Genomic DNA, 21,304 nt, shown 5'->3' with positions numbered 1-21,304 from the left:
CACACGGCAGTTTTACGGCGAACAAGAGAGCTCGGCTGTGTCCCAAATCGCATACTTTCCTACTATAGGCCTGTAATGGGGAAAAATACATGTATCTCGGCTACTATATAGACGGTAACTACGCGATTTGGGACGCAGCCCACGGCTTCAAGCAGTTGTGTATTAGCATGTATGGCATGACAATTAACTGCACTTGAAGCGTTCGTAAAAAAATTAAATAAAAACATGCAAAACTGTATACGGTTCCATAACGAAGACGAACTGCATGTTGATACGTGAAATTCTGGAGGGACGTCGGACAGCGTGGCGCGGTGACGTAATGATGCAGGCTGTTAATCTAATTATGTTCTAAAACATGTAAAACAGGAACATGAAAGGAATATTCTAAACGCGACGCATGTAAACACCTTAATCACATTATGATCTTACTCAGAGTAAGGTCAATAATTAGATTACTGCTGTCCATGTAAACGTAGTCACTGTGACCCGAAAGCTGCTTGTTGGATGTTTAATGTAAGATTAGAAAGTTCAGCTGGTTTATCTCCTCTCAGGTGTGTGTAAAACAGAACCTGGCTGTGTACTTGCAGTGTGTGATTTCTATTTCGTCTGTGTCTTTTCAGAAGGAGGTGGAAGACGTCACCAAAAGCTTTGTGATGAGCTGAATTTTTTTTTTTTGTTAAATAAAAAGTTTCCTTAAACAACCAACACCTGCCTGACTGTACGAGTATTTACATGAACCAGCCGCAGAAAATTATGCAAATTAATAAACAGTGTGTGATTTCTATTTCGTCTGTGTGTTTTCAGATGAAGGACGTGGAAGACGTCACCAAGTTGTGTGATGAGCTTGTGATGTTTGATTGTGTTTCTTGAAATTGTTGTACTGAATGAATTAAAAGACTTTTACTCTGTAACACTGACTTCTTGACTGACTGTGCCGACGATGCCAAACACGTCACGCTGAACTCCTGAGCCTGAACGAACACAAACACACTCCCCTCAGTATATACACTTCTGGTACACACTATTTTGGATTAACTACGTGTTGTTGGAGATTAAGTGTTTAATGTTTACAGCCTAAATTGTTGCCATGGAGACAATACCTGAAAGGGCAGAGCTTGCCGGTCAGCAGGAAGTTCCAGAGAGAGTTACATGGCACCTTGGAAGTGTTTCCAAAGTCCACAAAGAACACCTGTGTACACACACACACACACACACACACACACACACACACGCGTGTACACTCAATGTGCAGTTTTCCTGTAACCACTCCATGCTCCATCACGGAGGCGCTTTAGTAGGTGTTTAGTAGGGGTGTGTGTGTGTGTACAGATGTTACCTCCACATTACTCCCCATGACATGCAGTATTTTGGCTCTGTAGTAGTTCCCAGGTTTGGTGTGAGTTTCAGAGAAAGGGGCGAGACACAGAAGATTTGGATAAAGTGAGACAGGAAGTGGGCGGAGCGCCCGTGTATTAACGGCCACTGTCAGCCACCTCTGTTTCTCCAGACTTGCCTCGTGAGCCTGGAAACCCCAGAAATGCCCCACTTCGATGACCTACACACACACACACACACACACAAATCCTGGTAGTGCACACACACACACACACACACACACACACACACAAATCCTGGTAGTGCACACACACACACACACACACAGACACACACAGGAGCCACTGCTTTTTTTTTTTTTATTTGTGCACTGAAAGTGAAAGAGGCGGAACAGACACCGCGGTGATATTGACGATAAAGACAGGGTTAGACGGAAGATTCTCCAACTCAATGGAGCTGCTCAGAACCCCGACAGGGCTCACTGACTGATTCTGAAAATCCACATTCACCCTGAGAGAGAGACACACACACAGTGAGTGAGAGAGACACAGAGAGAGAGACCTGTAACAGAACAGCACTAATGTACAGAACATCATCTAAACATCACACTGTCTAGGGGATGTGGTCACATGACTACTCTCACTTAAAATGTAACTATGACTCATCTGATGATGCTCGCTGCAGTGTGTGTGTGTGTGTGTGTGTGTGTGTGTGTGTGTACCGTGTATATCTGAGGTGTGAGATACACTACCCCCCTGCCCAAGTCTCCACCTCTCCAGCGGGTTAAACGTTGAGATGGAGAGGAAGTCTCTGCTGCGCGAGGAGGAGAGACAGAGAGACTTCTGGGAGAACGCCAGAACCTCTCATTGACGAGCGGTAGAACTCTACATAGGCCCTGATACACACAGACCCACAATACATATTTATAGAAAATCACAATTAAACACACACACACACACACCTGGAGCTGTCAAAGGAGATGGATTTGACTTAACCACAGTGTCTGAAGAGAGACTGGAGCTGTTTATAGTAGAGGAATGCAAATGGAGGGAGATTACACACCTGAGAGAGAGAGAGGGAGGGAGAGAGAGAAATATTATTAATAATAATAATAATAATAATAATAATAATATTAATCCCCTAGTTAAATGGAAGCTGACTGAATACCACTATGGTGGTCCTGGGGTCATTTCCATAGAGCTCCTTGGAGGCGAGCTCCTCGTCCACAGTTCCCTGGAGGAAGCAGTTCGGATAAAATGCGCCTGCAATCGCCACCTGAACAATGGAAACATCACTGATACTTAATTATTATTATTATTTATTTTCTGCAGGAGTAAGTTACACTTCTTGGACTTTGTCATCATGGTGAAAATTTTAAACTCTGCATTTGCAATTTTACTTTGGATGCTTGTGCTTCTAAGGCTGCGAATTATGACTAATATTTATATTTACTGTATATCGGGGTGCCCACACTTTTTTGACTTGCGAGCTACTTTTAACATGACCAGTCAAAGAGATCTACCTACACAAAAAATGCGAAACATTTATATATACACTGCGTATACTTATATATATATATATATATATACACACACACACACACACACACACTATATGTTCATGTACCTTGCATAACTGAATGAACCCTTATGGGACGCTACAATTCAGTACATTTTTGGTCATTACCTTACTCTGACGACGTGCACTGAATAGAATCAGCCAGGGTTGCATAGTCCGGACAGTAGCTGCTGGTAGCCAGCCTCAAGCAGGCCTCCAAATGATGATCAGTCATTGTGGAACGGTATTTGGACTTAATGATCTTCATGTGGGAAAAGGCTGACTCACATAAATAAGTAGAGCCAAATAATGCAGTCAAGGAGGTGGCACATTTCCTCATGTTTGGGTACTTTTCCCCTGTGAGTAAGTTCCAGAACTGTCCATGAGCCCTGGACTTCAGCTGAATGTCAGTCTGTAGTTTCAAAATCTCATCCTCCACTTCAGACGAGTTCAGGTGAACAGCGTTGCAATTTTCGATGCGAGTGAATCAACCTCAACATTGTCCCTAAACGGGTAGCACATGAATGTGGCGAATGGCTCCAGTAAAGCAAAGTCTTGAAAGCGTCTGTCAAACTCTGACCGACAGCTGTCAATCTGCTCCGTGTAGCGTGCAATGTTAAACTGCGCACAAGCCTTCCGCTGTGTCTCCAGCTCTGACGCGAGGTTTTGGAAGTTCCCAAAAACATGGTGCTGCAGCTTTGAGAACAGAAGTTGCATTTTCCGTTTAAAGGCATTAACTGCCTTTAATTTTTGTCTTTTCCTTGCAGCTCCAAATTAAGTTGGTCAGATCGGTTAAAAATGCTCGGTTAAAAAAAGTCCAGCAACCACTGATCATCATTGAGTTGGGTGTATTCTGCATGTTTAACAGCAAAAAGAAACTCGCTTATCTCCGGACAGAGCTCTCGAAATCTCTGCAGGAATTTACCCCTACTAAGCCATCTCACGTCAGTGTGTAGCAGGAGCTGATTGGTCGCAGTGTGCCTTCTCCAGATGCCTTCTCCAGCACGGAACAGCTGTCTTTGAAGTGATCTAGCACGTATAGAACAGGCGATCTTTGTTGCCACATCCATGATCTCTTTCATGTTTAGCATTCTTGCACATAAGGCTTGGTGTATTATGCAGTGGTAGTTAAGGAAGTCAGGGAAAGCATCGTCCTCCCTGCACTTGGCAATGAATCCATTTGCGCTGGTCAACCATTGACTGATATCAATTTGCACACTGGGAGCTGGGTTTTGTCAATGAAGTCTTTAAAAGACTGAAAAATGTCCTCTCCCCGCGATTTCGCTCCCTAGCCTTTAGCACTGGCACGCTTGATCGCACACGCGTGGTGAGAGAAAAGACGAGATCTCAGACTGGCTGCCCTGTATGTCAACTAACATCTTTTTTTTTAATGGCGATCTACCCGCACTTCCTTTGCGATCGACCAGTCGATCGCGATCGACATATTGGGCACCGTATATATTTTGACCTGAAGAAAAAAGCCTCTTTATACACATATGCTGTTAAACTACACCTGTTCTACTCGTGTGTGTGTGTGTGTGTGTTACCTGCACTATGAATTTCTGTGTGCGCGCGCCGGTGTAGTCAGAGGGAGAAGTTTCGCTGATGTGCATGTTGAATTGTGACACTCAATTCTTCAGATCCTCAAACGACTCAGCCACCTGTAACACACACACACCAGAAATGATAGTTAGGGATCTGTGTCAAGAAGTGTGTGCATAGATGTGTGCGAGTGAGTGAGAGTCGTAACCGTTTGATCTGAATGCAGTTCTCTTTGCCCCACTCCAGCTCATCCTAAAACACACACACACACACACACACACACACACACATCAGTACCACTTTATTTATTTCTATAATCCAACACATTATAATTCAACATAACGGTCACGATCTCCTGCCTCCCATACGCCGTGTACCGGTTTAATCTATTTCCTTATTTGGTCAGTGCTTCCTGTTCTTATTATGATGTCCTCTCTCTGACTGGTTCCTATTTCTTAAATTGTGCACTCTATCTGTACACTACACACTTGACCATCTAACACCTGGATATTTGAAGAGCATACAAACAAACAAACAAACACACACACACACACACACACACACCCTGCGTGAAGTTGCCCCCCCACCAACACAAAACATCGGCAGAATAGTTTGTGCTGGTTTGTGCCGTAAAAATTTTCATTTGTGCTGCTTCAGTTCTGGAGATATTAAAATAATATTTATAGGTCATTCTGGGGTCACTCAAACCCCCCACATGCTCCAAATTCACCCCAAATGGTCTCAATAATAATAATAATAATAATAATTCAAAAGAAGAAGACTATAGCACCTAAACCCACACTGCGCATGCGCGAAGCCGGATGACTCAACCATTAAACTAGTAAAAGAGCTCTAATTAGCCAGTGAGGCTAAATGTCGTTCAGCCACGTCCACTTATAAAAGTAAATCATGTAATATTCTCAGACGGGGCAGTTATTGACAAAGTGAATTCATCGTTTTAAATAGAATAAAAAATAACATCGACCTATTTGCTAATCACATTTCGATTAGCTTGCTCATTAATTACACTGCGCATGCGTGGACTGGACTGCCTCCTCAAAAGCTAGCACCGCTAGCATATTTGTATAATATTAACATTAACATTGAACCAGAGGAGTGAATAAAAAAAGTTTTAAAATGTTATTTCTCACTTCTCCTCCTCTTGTTCTTCTTCTCCGTGCGGGTGTGAGTTATCTTTGGTCAGTTCCTCGGTGATTCGGTCATTAGTGAACCGAGCTCCGAGAGTGAATCAGTGCGCCGTCACCGCCTGCTTCATACTGATACACCTGAAACACAGGTGTTAACACCGTTAACTACACACATACACACAATACAGCACAAAACAGAACAGGTTCGGTTACACAGAACCGAATAAACTCACTTTAGTTTGGGTCCAAACGGGCCAGAACTAACACTAACAACGCTTTCTGCTCCTCACTTCGACTTCTCGCGCTCGCGGTGACGTCACCAACGTAACGGATGTTGACGTAAATTTGAATCTGTGAGGAGAAAATAAAATAAACCCAAATATTATTTCATAAAAAGCTTCTTTATTCTCTTCTTCTTAAACACGATAGAGGATAAGATATACAAATACATAAAAAAAACAGCTTTATCATTATTTTAAATCAAATCCACTTTAAAAGTGCTCCTTTCTAATTACATTTTAATTAAAAATATACTTCATCTTACTCTTGTTTAATTTAATTTTTTTAATTAATATTTAATTCATCGATGATTGTAGACGTGTTGAGGTTTCACGTTCTTTGTGCTTTATTATCATAAATATACACTTTGTTTAAACTTTTGAGTTTGGACACAAAATGTAAACATTCCTCATGAATCCAGAACATTCATTTGTTTATTATTTAGAAAGTAATAATTAAACAGGTGAATAAAATGATCAGATTAATCACTTGCAACATTTAGGATATGAATTTCTTGTATTAAGTGAGGTTTTTAATTATACACAGATATAAATATATTTTATTTATTTGTAGTTTTCATATTTGACTCAGTACATTACACTACATTTATTTAATCAACTATTTATCAAGTTTTTTAAAAAAAATATTTAACTGAATGATTGTTCAAGATCAATAAAAATCTTCAAATAATCTATCAACACCATCAATACATCTAATCAGTAAATAAAAATCTACATTTATCCAGCTGATCTATTGACTGGTTTATTGAAAGTTTTACAGCTTCGGCAGGTAAAGAAGCCGTGGCTTTAATCTGATCTTCTGATTTCTAATGATAATTAAACGACAAAATACAGAATTAAAGAATATCTTTATTTAAATTCAAAATCATGAATCATTTAAAAATATGGACTACAAGTCATTTCTACAAATGTTAATACAGACAGAAAGACCAGAGATGAAACGGATTTAACAGATACAGGACAATTAGGACAAGGAAAGTGAGAGAACTAGAATGATCATTTATTTATTATTTTAAAAAAAATACAACTGTGTTCAAGATCACAGCAAAAAGACAGTAGAGGAAACAAAGGAAAAAAATATTTCACATTTCCTGTTTAAATTCAACAGTAAAATCACATGAACTGAAGACATCGTGACTTTTTGAAACCGGTCGTTACATTTTTGAGACAAACGGAGCAGGTAGTGATGAAGAAGCTGCCTCAAAAGATCATTTCTGCTCCTCGAAGAGTAAAAAAAAACCCATTAAATCCTAAATGTATGAAAAATAAACATTATGTACATTTTATGTCTAATTACAGTGAACCTGACGGAGAGTGAAGCTCACAGAGGCGAAGTGTTCACGCTACAGCAAATTTCACCGGTTGACGCTAAACTCGCTCACTTAGGAGGTGCGTTTCTCTGTCCCGGGATATTCCTAGCACTGTGTGTGAAAGCTCCTGAGATGTCCAGCATGGAGACGTGTGTGTATGTTGATGTGTACACAGTACCAATGGTCAGGATGTACGGTTGTGTCAGAGTTTCTCGTTCTCCTGAAAAACACACGTGCGCGCACACACACACACACACACACACACACACAAACACACACAGTGGAATTGTAAAGCAAAACATTGGACTATATATCTTAATCACATCTCACAGTCCTTTTATAGAGTCTGAATCAGTTTGACTGATTCATTTCGAGTTGATTCAGAGTCGAATCACTTTCTAGTGAGAATCAAATACTCATCTCAGTCTAGTTCGTTTGGAAGTGTGCGACTCTCACTAGAAAATTATTTGACTCCGAATCGTCTCGAAACAAATCAAACCGATTCAGACTGGACAAATGGACTAATAGAAGGGAAAGAGCAACAGGAAAGAGGACAGCCTTCCTGCTGAAAGCAAACCGGATCAGAACCTTACATTAGATTGTTTTCTATATTTTTATTTTAAATCAGTTGTGTTGTTTTTCTTCTTTCTGCACTCGATTGAGGAACCACAGCAATGATAAATAAATAAATAAATTTAACTGTCCAGCTTCCTCCTCTTCTTCCCCCAGAATGACGTGGGTGACGGATTGACGGATTTAAAAAAAGGTGTCTGGGCAAACTGTGACCTCCTCGAGTTAAAAGTGAGCATCCAAGGAAATTTAATGTGCTAACTGCACTACATTCTGCAGTCACACAGCACCAGAAAAAATATGTACATCTACTGTACATGTTAACACACAAAACATGCTTTTGAGTATTAGTTACCCTGTCTTACTGTACAAGGCACCTGCAAATAATAAAGCAAGTAATTAAAAGTTCATCTATCATTTCACTTCCACTAATCAGTCTTTTGACCAGTCTAAAAATAAAAAGACTAAAAAGAAACTCAGACTTAGCAAGAAGAACTAAAAATATGTAGATGATGAAGTCTCAGTTCCACCACAGCTTCAACATCCCTGGATCTTCTCCTTTAAAGCTTGGAGAAGGGCACGTCTTTCAGACTCTTCTTTTCCAGGGCTGCCTGCGCTGACTTCATAAGATCCTGTGTCTGCAACATGTTCATGTTCCAAGTAGCCTGGAGACGCAGAGGAGAAATCTCAGATTTCGACCGCTCTACTTTGTGTTTGTGGCCATACTGTGTGTGCATGGGTCTACCTTGAGGCTAAAAATGCTATTCATGTCTTAAGCAGATTCTTACCATGTAGTCTAGGCTCTCAGTCACACTGTGGTCTCAGGAGTAGAGGAGGTTGATTTTGGTTCCCTGGACAGCGACGGGACTCCGGCCTGCAATCTCACCTGCTATTTCCAGAGCTCCAGCAATCATTGACTATCAGGCAACACACGCCTGCAGAGATGAAGAACAGAACACACACTTGCCTTCATTTATACTAAATAATGAAGCTACATGAAAAAAATACACGGTACAACCCAAAGTCACATTCTTCTGTTATCATTCCATATCTTCCATGTGTCAGTCCAGAATTTCACCATTTTGTGATCACAGAAATTAACACAAAATCAAGAAACTCCACAATATTCAGAGGAGCCTCCACTTTTTCAAAGTTACTGCAGATTTGGGCCAAAACATGTCATGACACATCATCACCACAACAGGCCTTCAGCACAGGTTACTCTACTTCCTGAACAAGTGCGGACCCGGATACAAGTTATGTTCACATTCATGGGACAATTCACATTCACAGTTCCAGTGTAACCGAACTCGACCACCTTCTACAGGTAGTCTCGGGTTCGGTACCGCAGTGCATTTCCCAGTCCACATTACGACGGTCACATTACCAACTGTTCATGCAAACTGCTCTGTTTTGGACTAAACTTCCAGTGTGAAAGCCCACTAGAACAGCTACACTGCAGAATTTTTCTGTCTAAAAATGAACAAATTTCAGGTTTTGTAGCTCTTCTTTGATAAATGACAAGATGGTAATATCATAAAATAGTCCACTTTGTATTAAAACCAGACATCTGATGCTCACTGTGGTTTATTTAATCTTCAACAAACTGCAAATGTAAATAATTGTTCAGAGTGTGCCCCCTTGTGGTCAACTCTTTCATAGGGGCTTGTACAAGTCAGAACAATCAGCCCATTCTTATCTTCTCATCACTTACTGTCTCTATATATGATCATATGGACAAAATTAACTTGTTTACAGATCTTGGTGTAAACATGTAAGCAAGCAATGTATGGCAAGTTAATGTTCCTCATACCTTCACCTGAAACCAGGCATCCTGTGTGCACAGACGAATATCACAGGCTGTGATTAGATCCACTCCTGCGAAAGAAGAAATCAGATCCACAAAAAAAAAACTGTTAGTAATTCAGTCTCCTGCAGCTAAAAGCCCCAGTAAAAGATAACTCTCTGATGGTTAAAGCTTTGCAGGAAAGTGACACCACAACTCTGGAAAGTTCCATCCATATTGTTTGCTGAGTGTATGAGATGGTACTTAACACTCCCAACAGACCTGCTCCCACACACACGCCATGCACTGCCACCACCATGGGCTTTGGACACTACAGACACATCAAACACAAAGTTCAGTTTATATACCACAATGTATTACTCTAATAGGTTATTGATTGTGCAAATATTACATGCATGTAGAACCCCTACATGATTTGTGTTTAATTTATGTAAGGAATAAACATGCGGTTATAGGAAAGTAGTCAACAATCCAATGAAGTGGAGTGACCGTTACCACCCTAAGGTAGAACTGCACATTCTGAAGTGTTTTATTCCCCTTATACCACAGCAAGTTGTCAACAAGTGCATTTCTTTATTAATTAAAGAAGAACATGTCATACACATTAATCTATTTTAAAGGCTGACCGATAGTGGATCTTACAGACGCCGATAACCAAGTCGGGTAGCACCTACTAATAACCGATTACTACTGAATGAAAATATAACACTCAGTGGAAAAGTTAAGTTCACTTTATTACAAAAATAAACAGTACTGACCGTACCATGAAAATGTACTGCACTTTTTCTAATGAAATAAACATATATACACTAATTTATATATATATATATATATATATATATATATATATATATATATATATATATATATATATATATACACTATGAATAAAAATTAAAGTAAATAAAAAGATGCACAGTATTTCACAAAAAAGTGAGAACACCCCTCACATTTTTGTAAATATTTGATTATATCTTTTCATGTGACAACACTGAAGAAATGACACTTTGCTACAATGTAAAGTAGTGAGTGTACAGCTTGTGTAACAGAGTAAATTTGCTGTCCCCTCAAAATAACTCAACACACAGCCATTAATGTCTAAACCGCTGGCAACAAAAGTGAGTACACCCCTAAGTGAAAATGTCATTTTACAGTTCAACAAACTCTCCTCCAGCCCCCCAACGCTGAGCCGCCCACAGAAGACAACGTGGTGTAACCTGTGATACATCTCCCAGCCTGAAGAGGGAGCACTGCTCAATGCATACATGCTCTCAGTGGGGGAGGGGAGGGACATCTGCTTTGTGACCAAGTCAAACTTTCTGTGAATATTTAACCGTTTGTCCTCATTCTCACGAATACGACTGTTTACAATATTATTCATATGAAGTTGGAAACTGTGCAGAGGTTTAATGTGTTTCTAATTGAAAGTACAAACTCTGAGACAAACTATTCATGCATTAGTGCTGCTCCAGCTTTTTAGTGTCCATCACACTTTTGTGTGAAAGCATCGCTGTGTGCACCATTAATCCAGAGTCTGTGATTAGATTATCCACATCATGTTCAAATAAATATTTCTATAGGAAACGCTTTAGAGCGGGGAAGCCTTACTGTGGTCCTGTAAGATTACAGTCCAGTACAGTTTGGGAATTTTCCTGAATCACACCCGATTTAAGTCCTCGGGTCATTAGGTAGGAGTGTTAGATGAGAAATCATCACACTGTGCATGATCACAGGAATTCAGGACCAGAGCCAGGCTCCCCTGATTTATAAATTAATTGTTGATGATCACCTTAAAGTAATTCCCAGTGAAGATTTATCATCTTTTTACAAGCATCCTTTTCTCATTTAAGAAAAATAGAAATTACAGTGATTTGTACATTTGTGCTCTGCATTTCTTTCAGAGCCGTGGGACTGAATTGTTGTGTATATAGGCAGTTTTTTTGTGCTCTGAAATTGAACAGGACTTTTGAGAAGACAGCTGCTCATGGTTTAATTCACTTTTAAAAAGGGACTGTCAATATGAAGTGAGCGTACGTGTATCAAAAGGTGGTTGTGTTGAAGAAACCTTGTTGACCAATCTTTGCTAACTTGCTCTGTCTGTGTGTGTGTTTACTGGTACAACAGTGGTAGCAGATTTTCAGAGCCGAGCTTACAGTAACGAAGACGCTCAAGTGTACTTGTTTGGAAGATGTAGAAACTCAAGTCTTACATGTTAGCACAAACATGTCTTTTTCCTTTATTAGGGAATTTGTGCTTTTGGAGATTTTTGAAAGATATCGTGCTTGTGAAATGTGCTTTGCGTGTTATTCATGTTCAACTGGTTGTATCAGTGTATCTTTATGTACACTTGTAGCAGTGTAGCTACAGTACAATAGATTTCGTTAGCAGTCATATCAATGGTCATATGAAGTGTTTGGGCTTAGATTTGTGTCTTTTTGAATCATTTACACTCTATGGCAACTTTTTACGGTTTTGCTGTATGGGCTGTGTTCCAATTGATCTGTGTTTGATCATTTCCTCCCTTCGCTCAAACATTGTGTTTGAGAAGGCCTTCTTAGTTGAATGGTTGTTTTCCTCAGCTTTGGATTTAGCTGTAGGGCCCAGAGGTTTTTGGAGTTTGAAGAGGAGGCAATAAAAGATTTGGAACACAGCCCTGTTTTCCTTTCCGAGGTTCCCCAGCTTTTTTCCGTCACCCATCACCTCCTAGCCGAGCTCAATTCTGCTGCAGCTTTTTAGCCACAAGCTGCTGGTGCTTGACTTCTGAGGCCTTATCCTGTTAAGCGGCCGCACTATGGCAAAAAGGAGAGTTCAGTATGCTGACTGTATGAGCTTCAGTTGAATGTGTACGTGGTCGAACTCTTGGTAGGACAGTCCAGTATATTACAGACAAACACAGACGAAAACATCCACAAGGCTTCTACTAAATATTGTTGAATGTCCGCTCGTATGCAACTCTCCAACAATGTCACGTCCTATCGAGAGTTTCAGTCGATGTTTATCATCTAACCCAATGGGATTTTTTTACTCTGGTGTAATTTTCTTGACCACTTTAACGCAGCATCTCTGTTGTTACTTTTGTCAAAAATGTAGAACACCAAAGACGAGGCAATGACGACGTGATCTCGTTCCTTCGTGTGTTTTTGCCTCAGATTCTGGCGACTGTTCAGACTCGGTTTGTAGCGAAATTTCAAATTCACAAATGCCTTGAACAACATACATTTTCAACAATCCGTTTAAATCGACTGGTCCATTTCCGCTGCACGGTGGATTTGAAGGATGCACTGTGATCAGTGTGGCGACGTCTGGGAATCGAGTTACTGAAAAGGCCACGAGTTGGAGGTTACATTTAGTTTCTAAGGACATCTGGGCTCTTGGTGTCTTTTGGATAGGAACTGCAAAACTTTTTCTATAAGGGTGAAAACAGATGCATGCTTAGATACTTTAGCTGTAGACAGTTTATCTTGCTCACTGCATTGACGTATGAAGTTTGGACGAGTTCTGTAGAAAGAGATTAACATGAAGGGGGAAAAAAACAAAACAAAAAACAAGACTGAAAGTGAATTTGTCTTGGATTGTTTTATTAATTTTTTTCCATTGGGATGTCAAAAGCTTCTTCAACTTGGCCACAAATCTAACAAAGTCAGGTACATTGTCAAGTATTGCCCCAAAATACCTCTATGGTAGATAGATGTGCTCACTGATCACTTGTACATGTGCTCATTCATACAATTATCCAATCAGCCAATCATATGGCAACACCACAATGTACAACATCAAGCAGGATCAGATGAAGAGCTTCAGTCAATATTCACATCAAACACCAGAATGTAATCCAGTGATTTTATCCGTGGCATGGATGTAAATGGTCTGGTTTGAGTATTCCAGAAACTGCGGCTCTCCTAGGATTTCCACACACACATACTTGTATGAAAAACATCCGGTAAGTGGCAGTTCTCGGGGTGGAAACACCTTGTTGACGAAAGGAGAATGGCTAGACTGGGTCAAGTTAATAGGACGGCCATGGTAACGTCAAATCACCTCTCTTTACATACATGGTGAGCGGAAAAGCATCTCAGGATGTACAGCATGCCAAACCTTGAGAACAGTAGAAAACCTCATTGGATTCCACCCGTGTCACCCAATAACAGGAATGTGAGGCTACACAGACTGGAAAAAGAGCCGGTTATTCGAGTCTTCAATAGTCCCATTTCGGTGAACCCCAAACGTCGTGCTGATGTTACATGCTTTCAAAAAAAAGAAATGAAAAGTTTTTCAGTGTTCATTAAATCAGATATTCCATCGATCTTACACAGGGTCACCCTGGAGTCTATCTCAGGGGACTCGGGGCACAAGGCGGGGGCCACCGTGGACGAGGTGTAAGCCCATCATACACCTGTTCACACACTACGGACAATTTACAACGCATGTCTTTGGACTAGGGGAGGAAACCAGAGTACAACCTGGGGGTGTGAAGCAAAGAAGCTAACTACAAAGCCACTGCGCCGACCCTGATACTCCAAAAACTGTATTTTTATTACAGCCTCTCTTTAAACTTGATTTTGCCCATTTTCTAAAATGTAAAAGCGTAAATGCAAAAACGTTTATAGGATTATAAAGAATTATTGACTGGTTTAACTGGAGTTAATATTTTTGCAGTCTTCTTTGAGGGTTACACATTTGGCTCCCTTAAACAGTATGAATCTCCCCATGCTCTTCAGCAAAAAACTAAACAAATAAACCAAAATAAAAACCCCTTTATCCAGCACAACACGTGAAGAAACCAGTAACTTCTGGGTCATAGTCAATCGAAAAAAAAAAAATGTTCAAATGAAACCTGGACATTTGACCCGTTTTCTAATCGCTTATTTTTAACTTAAGTGTGACATTGAAAGAATGGAAAATGACTTGTTTTTTTTTTTTTTTCCTCTGTTTCATTTTGGATCTGTAAATGAATAATAAAATAAGCCATTTTTCCATTTTCGGATAATTGGATAATTGAATACGAAAAGAACGAATGATATGATACACGGATTCTATTAATTCAATGGTGTGGAAATTTCATTTCCAAATTCAATGGATTTTCACACTTTGTCTCTGTTTTGCTTCCCTATCAGTAACGACACTTCATTACCAGTTTGATTTATTCAAACGATACCGGTGAAAAGTCCACGAGGCAGGAAAGGCCGTACAACTCAACATTTTAACACCTTCATACAAAAACATGACAAATTGACTGTTTATTCAGTGCTTCCATATATTAGCAAGGTGAAAGGAAGGTCTGTGAGATATGAATAATACTGACATAACTATCACGCTTCAGTGTGATGACAGAGCGGACATAAAATAGAAAGTGAAGCCTGTTTGAGTGTTACAAGTACAAAGTGGGTCAGACATTATGGTACTGAGTATCAGGTTGGTGTGTTCATATGCACTGGATGTACCTATGATCTCCCTGTGTTCAAAAAGATCTGTGATATAATAATATATGAAGAGAGTGCTTTCATTATTTCCTGCAATGTAAAAACGATGTACTATGATGACCACTTCAATGCATACTGTATAGAAGATAACCAAATGGATGAGTTTTCTGTCATCTCTGTGAATGAACTGACACACTTTAGGCCATTTGACCAGCAGTGCTCTAATGAGATTAATCAAAGAGAGTACATAGTGCCCAATTGTTATATTTAGAAAGACTTGACCTGAGGGGTCAGTAATGTTAACGCCCTTGAAAAAAGAAAACTATTATAAAGCAACCAACTTGGTTTTTTTCTTTATTTGCCTTTTAGATTTGTAATCATTTAAATGTTATTTTAATTGTGCAGTAGCATATTAACACTTTATAGTGTTAGAGGGAACTCATTTAATAGTATGCAATTAACACTATGAGATTTAATGAATTACTCCTATGAGAATTAATTTCTAACACTACACACTGGTGTTGAGAAACTAACACTTGAGTAGTGTTCAATTTCAACTATACAAAGAGTTGATGTGAAATCTATTAAAGTGTTAAAATGACAGTGTGGAGTGTGGACCCCTCCGGACACTTTAAAAGTGTTGAAATGAACTCCAATAGAGTGGATTTGTTTCTGTGGATTTTGCTGTGTATGTATATTTTATAATGTTAAAGTGCACACCTTGATTTCTATTATAATAACATTATTAATGTATTTCTAATGTTACTAGACATGTCATTCTCATCACTGCTCCTAGATAACTTAGTGTTCCCTAGGTGGCCTCATCTATTTCACTTCGAGAATATCCACAAATAGGGATTGATAAGAACATTACCTTTATCTTTGTAATGTATACAATAATGATCATGAACGGGTTAAAAAGGGGACACAGTAATATAAACCATGTAATATTTCTTACCCAACTCGGGCCTAACTACAAATGTACTCTTATGACAGAATACCGCTGCTGGGAAATTGCCGTTCCCGAGGTTGGGCACAGGAGGGCAGTCAAGCTCCATCCAGCACAACACACAACGCCACCTGAAGCAGAAGGTAGGTTTGGGCTATTTTACAGATACAGCTCATTACTGTGCATTGTATTGTTCGGACATAACCACAATTAACGGCTCTTCTATAAAAACAAACATTATGTAATATTCATAGCACTATATTTATCATAAAAATACAAAATTAATAACTAACCTTTTTCTAATGTTGATAGAAAGCCTTTTACATCATTTATACACACAGATATATATATATATATATATAAATAAATATATATATATATATATATATATATATATATATATATATATATATATATATATATATATATATATATAACCTTTTCTCTCCATACCACGTTCTAATATTTAAACTGGACACACGAGGGCAGTCAAGCTCCATCCAGCACAAGACACAACGCCTCCTGGAACAGAAGGCAGATTTGGGCTACTGTACACAGACACAGCTCATCGGCGTTATTACTGTGCATTGTCTAGTTTTTACATAAGGACAATACACGGCTCTTCTGCACTGTTCATCATCATCTATAAAACAAACAAACATTATGTAATATACATAGCAGTATATATATATATATATATATATATATATATATATATATATATATATATATATATATATATAAATATGTGTCCCCTTCTCTTTGTAAATATTATCTAAATATTCAAACAGCCCAAGAAATAAAATTAGCTGTTTTCTGAGACGATGAAGTGACTCTTAAAAGAGCCTTTGTGTATATTAGACGGAGTTGTCGTTTAAGCGCATTCTCCGCGAATACGGCAGGCCAGCTGAATATCCTTGAGAGAGATGGAGAAATGTGAAAAGCTAGCACTGTGGCTACGTGTTTCGCAGCCATGAGCTGTATTTCAACGCTTTTTGGCCACAGCATGCTGCCTCACGAACGTCCCAATTCATGCCCCCTTTTCCACAGTTGTTGTTTATATCCAGGTAAGGATAAAAGTTACATTTCCATCCATCCATCTTCTATACCTCGTAATCCTTCTCAGGTCATGGGTAAAAGTTACATTTTCCAAAGAAATTTAACTCGCTGAGATGGGCAGTCCATAGGTAGTCGGTACCTAGCCGCCCAAGGATTGGATTGCATTGCGACGGCTCAACTATGGAATTGTCCCGTTCTGTGAGACCTTTGGGCCGTCTCGCCGCATCGTCACCCTTCAGTTTATATGACGGCACAGCTCATACCTCAAGACTTGAATAAAATCTATTTGAGAAGCAGTCATCTAGTCAGCGAACATTAAACCCTCATTTGCATAGTTTTCGTTAAAAGCGGCGGGCCTCGGACGAGGTGGCCGAGAGGTTAAGGCGATGGACTGCTAATCCGTTGTGCTCTGCACGCGTGGGTTCGAATCCCATCCTCGTCGCAAACTTGTTACTTTGCCTCCTCTTTCCAGCAATATCTGGCTTTGTTGCAGTCTGTCTCACACCTACAAACAGGAAGCTTTGTACAGGTCCCTGAACTAGCACTAGAGAGGGTGGAGAAATGTGAAAAGCTAGCACTGTGGTTACGTGTTTCGCAACTGTGAGCTGTATTTCAATGCTTTTTGGCCACAGCTGCTGTAAGGCTCTTGCGTCTCTGGAGGTCCATCAACGCAGAACGCATTCCGCAGTCCAGACGACAGGGGCAAAGAACCTGCACTGAAACCTCTTTATTGCTCCACACACCGGGATGTAATTTCATATGCGTGAGCTATGTCAGCAAGAGGTTAAGGTGATGAACTGCCAATCCGCTGTGCACAGCCCATGTGGGTTTGGACCCTATTTTTCTTGTAAAGACCTTGCTTAAGCGCATTCTGTAAAGGAAGCGTGCATGGTGCAGACATTGTTGGCGTCTGCATGAGCAGTTAGTCTGAAGGGGAAATTAGGGTCAGGTGTTTTCAATCAATGGGATGACAATCAGGTGTGAGTGAGCACCCTGTCTTATTTGAAGAACAGGGATCTATCAAAGTCTGATCTTCACAACACATGTTTGTGGAAGTGTATCATGGTATGAAAAAAGGAAATTTGTGAGGATCTCAGAAAAAGAGTAGTTGATGCTCATCAGGCTGGAAAAGTTCAAAAAAAAAAAAAACCCATCTCTAAAGTGTTTGGACTCCACCAATCCACAGTCAGACAGATTGTGTACAAATGAAGGAAATTCACGAGCATGGTTACCCTCCCCAGGCGTGGTCAACCAACAAAGATCACTCCAAGAGCAAGACATGTAATTGTCCACGAGGTCACAACGGATCCCAGGGTAACTTCTAAGCAACTAAAGGCCTCTCTCGCATCAGCAAATGTTAATGTTCATGAGTCCACCATAATGAGTACACTGAACAACAATGGTGTGCATGGCAGGATTGCAAGGAGAAAGCCACTGCTTTCCATAAAGAACATTGCTTCCTGCATGCAGTTTGCTAAAGATCACATGGACAAGACACAAGGCTACTCGAAAAAACGTTTTGTGGACAGGTGAGACCAAACTAGAACTTTTTGGTTTAAATGAGAAGGGTTATGTTTGGGGGAAGGAAAACACTGCATTCCAGCATAAGACCCGTATCCCATTTCTGAAAAATGGTGGTGGTAGCATTACAGTTTGGGCCTGTTTCGCTGCATCTGGGCCAGGACGGCTTGCCATCATTGATGGAACAATGAATTCTGAATAATACCAGCAAATTCTAAAAGAAAATGTCAGGACATCTGTCCGTAAACTGGATCTCAAGAGAAAGTGGGCCGTGCAGCAAGACAGCAACCCTAAGCACACAAGCCGTTCTACCAAAGAATGGTTAAAGAAGAATAAAGTCAATGTTTTGGAATGGCCAAGTCAAGGTCCTCACCTTAATCCAATAGAAATGCTGTGGAAGGACCTGAAGCAAGCAGCTCATGTGAGGAAACTCACCCACATCCTAGAGATGAAACTGTACTATAATGAGGGATGGGCTAAAATTCCTCCAAGCTGACGTGCAGGACTGATCAACAGTTACCGGAAACGTTTGTTTGCAGTTGTTGCTGCACACCGAGGTCACACCAGATACTGAAAGCAAAGGTTCACATACTTTTGCCACTCACAGGTATGCAATATTGGATCATTTTCATCAATGAATAAATGACCATGTGTAATATTTTTGTCTGGTTTCTTTAATTAGGTTCTCTTTATCTACTTTTAATACTTGTGTGAAAATCTTATGATGTTTTAGGTCCTGGTAATGAAGATGTATAGAAAGTTCTAAAGGGTTCACAAACCTTCAAGCACCACTGTAAGTGGGATGTAAGGTCATAGCAGAAGAGCTCTTCCGCAAACACTACCGATGTGACCGTGGACCATGGGGTCTTAAGCCTAGACGAATCGCGTCCAAAAGACCACGCCTTAGCTCTGTCTTTAGCTGGAAATGGTTAGATGTCTCCGGCAGAGCTGGTTAAGCGAAAGGCACTTGAGTCTCACAACAGCCCATTTGTCGCGCCCATGCCAGATTTCTTGTTGTCCGGCAGAATGACCCGGTCACCTTCTTACCACGAACGGGTTTACCACCATGTCAGCCTGGGGTAGTGTGGCCGAGTGGTCCAAGGCGCTGAATTTAGATTCCAGTCTCTTTGGGGACGTGGGTTCAAATCCCACTGCTGCCAGGGTGGTTAGCTGAAAGTAGTTCTGCTTAACTTTCCCGGAACGGAAAGTAGTTATGCTTAACTTCTCCAGTTAATTCTCAGTGGTAGTCCTTGTCACTACGGATGCAATATATTTTTCGCCACATGTTGATTCCATGGCGCTGTTCCGAAGCTTGGTGTTTTCTTTTTTTGTTTGTTTTTTTTTTTTTCTGAAGATCTACACTTTGAATTGCCTCCGCTACCGCGTAAACCAGTTAATACTTTATTGGCTTTATTTTTTCGGCTTTCATCTATTTTTGTTTATTTCTTTTTTCCCCAGACAGCGATTAACATTCATCGTTTTACCTGAGGAAAAAAAAGCGCTCTTAGGCGGCAGGTAAAGTGAACTGTACACTTACATTTACATTTATTCATTTAGCAGACGCTTTTAACCAAAGCGACTTATAAATAACAAAATTGCTTATTTACTCAAAAGAAACATCGGTATATTATGAATATCATTTGAATGGTTTGTAACTATATATGTAGGGTCAATTCAGGAATATCATTATACGTTTGTATGCCGAGTGAAATTTCTATTGTCTACTGTTCAGTGTCTGTTGTTTGTTCAGTAGTCAAACACACACTTAAAATAAAGTCTTTTGGTAACAAGTGAGCAGATCACACAGTTATGTTAGATTAAGTTAGAATATATTAGAGTAGATGTGTATCTTTTCAATAGTTGTATAATTAAATTTTGGGTCATTGATCTGTTGGTCTAATATGAAACCTATCAAGTTATTTTAAGAGAATCAGTGACCATAATTTTACTTTACAAAACATTATGCATAACTATGTAAATACTTTTTATATATTTATTTATGTCAATTGTTCGTGTCTATGGGTACTATTCAGGCCATCAGCATGAAGAAAAAAAAAATCCCTAGGAGAATCAACGTGTCCTTCAGGAGAGGCCCATCAGGTGATTTACTTCGGGGCTCATCTGAAGAGGCAAGAAGCATTAAAGACAATCCTTCTTTGCAAGAGAAGTCAACACCTCAAAGAGAAGATGTGGTCAGGAACAATACAGCCTCCCGCTCCGTTCAATCCACCTGCTAGTGGTATTCCTGAAGACGTACCTCTGACACAGGCAGCAGTTGAGAAGACACCAAAAAAACAAATTAGATCCTGTTTAGCTTGTGGTCAGCCAAATTCTCATTACATGGGTGATGGCTCCTCTGTACATTTCTTTTAGCAGGCTGGTGATGTTAAATACTTCTACTGCTCCAGGAAAGTCTTTGAGGCATACTCTGCAGAGGGCCTTCTGGTCATCTGTGCAGGTTCTGCCACCAGCCACTAAAACAAGGACCCAATAGCCCTCATATCCACACTGGTTTCACTGGAGTGGCAGGCAAAATACATTTACTGTCCTTCTAAAGTGCTCTCCCTGTATAAGGCACAGGGAATGAATGCAGAGACGACATGGGCAGAGTTTCAGCAGTCCTCATTCTATGTGGCTGAGAGGCAGAGGTGGATTGTTGAAAAGAGAAAATAACTTTGTTGTGAACACAGTATTTAAGGTCTGTGCATGGCATGTCTGATTGCAAGCCAAGCACAAGGTTGGATTTTTGGTAAACAGTTACAAATCCTGTGTAATACTGTTGTCCAT

General features: G+C 40.0%; 1 protein-coding gene, 1 long non-coding RNA gene and 2 other non-coding genes across 11 annotated transcripts; 2 read left to right on the top strand and 2 right to left on the bottom strand.

Moving 5' to 3' along the window:
• Positions 1-670: 670 nt before the first annotated feature.
• LOC128604835 (ATP-dependent RNA helicase TDRD9-like) lies at positions 671-6,880 on the bottom strand. Of its 6 annotated transcripts, XR_008385329.1 has the most exons (10): positions 5,816-6,880; positions 5,586-5,720; positions 4,643-4,686; positions 4,440-4,553; positions 2,503-2,610; positions 2,297-2,397; positions 2,087-2,230; positions 1,734-1,845; positions 1,337-1,555; positions 671-1,189 (listed from the first exon to the last, which is right to left on the bottom strand). XR_008385329.1 is itself a non-coding variant. In XM_053619909.1 (9 exons), exons 4-9 carry the CDS (start codon positions 4,503-4,505, stop codon positions 953-955), a joined length of 645 nt encoding a protein of 214 aa, XP_053475884.1. In that variant the 5' UTR covers positions 4,506-4,553; positions 4,643-4,686; positions 5,586-5,720; positions 5,816-6,880; the 3' UTR covers positions 671-952. The 6 variants fall into 6 exon arrangements, 2 of the variants coding, with proteins under 2 accessions (XP_053475884.1, XP_053475885.1); XR_008385326.1 differs by having other exon boundaries at positions 1,734-2,230; XR_008385328.1 differs by having other exon boundaries at positions 1,734-2,230; positions 2,331-2,397.
• A 538-nt stretch (positions 6,881-7,418) lies between these two features.
• On the bottom strand, positions 7,419-10,304 carry LOC128604836 (uncharacterized). Of its 3 annotated transcripts, XR_008385331.1 has the most exons (4): positions 9,830-10,304; positions 9,575-9,639; positions 8,550-8,696; positions 7,419-8,426 (listed from the first exon to the last, which is right to left on the bottom strand). It is a non-coding gene; the product is annotated as an uncharacterized LOC128604836 (long non-coding RNA). The 3 variants fall into 3 exon arrangements; XR_008385330.1 differs by having other exon boundaries at positions 9,575-10,304; XR_008385332.1 differs by having other exon boundaries at positions 8,550-8,678; positions 9,575-10,304.
• Positions 10,305-17,356: 7,052 nt separating this feature from the next.
• trnas-gcu (transfer RNA serine (anticodon GCU)) lies at positions 17,357-17,438 on the top strand. The gene has a single exon. It is a non-coding gene; the product is annotated as a tRNA-Ser (tRNA).
• Positions 17,439-19,595: 2,157 nt separating this feature from the next.
• trnal-uag (transfer RNA leucine (anticodon UAG)) lies at positions 19,596-19,677 on the top strand. Its single transcript has one exon. It is a non-coding gene; the product is annotated as a tRNA-Leu (tRNA).
• The last annotated feature ends 1,627 nt before the right edge of the window (positions 19,678-21,304 follow it).

The sequence above is a fragment of the Ictalurus furcatus genome, unplaced genomic scaffold, assembly GCF_023375685.1.
Source record: "Ictalurus furcatus strain D&B unplaced genomic scaffold, Billie_1.0 scf3, whole genome shotgun sequence".
NCBI classification, from domain to species: domain Eukaryota; kingdom Metazoa; phylum Chordata; class Actinopteri; order Siluriformes; family Ictaluridae; genus Ictalurus; species Ictalurus furcatus.
This window is presented reverse-complemented; position numbering and strand designations above follow the sequence as displayed.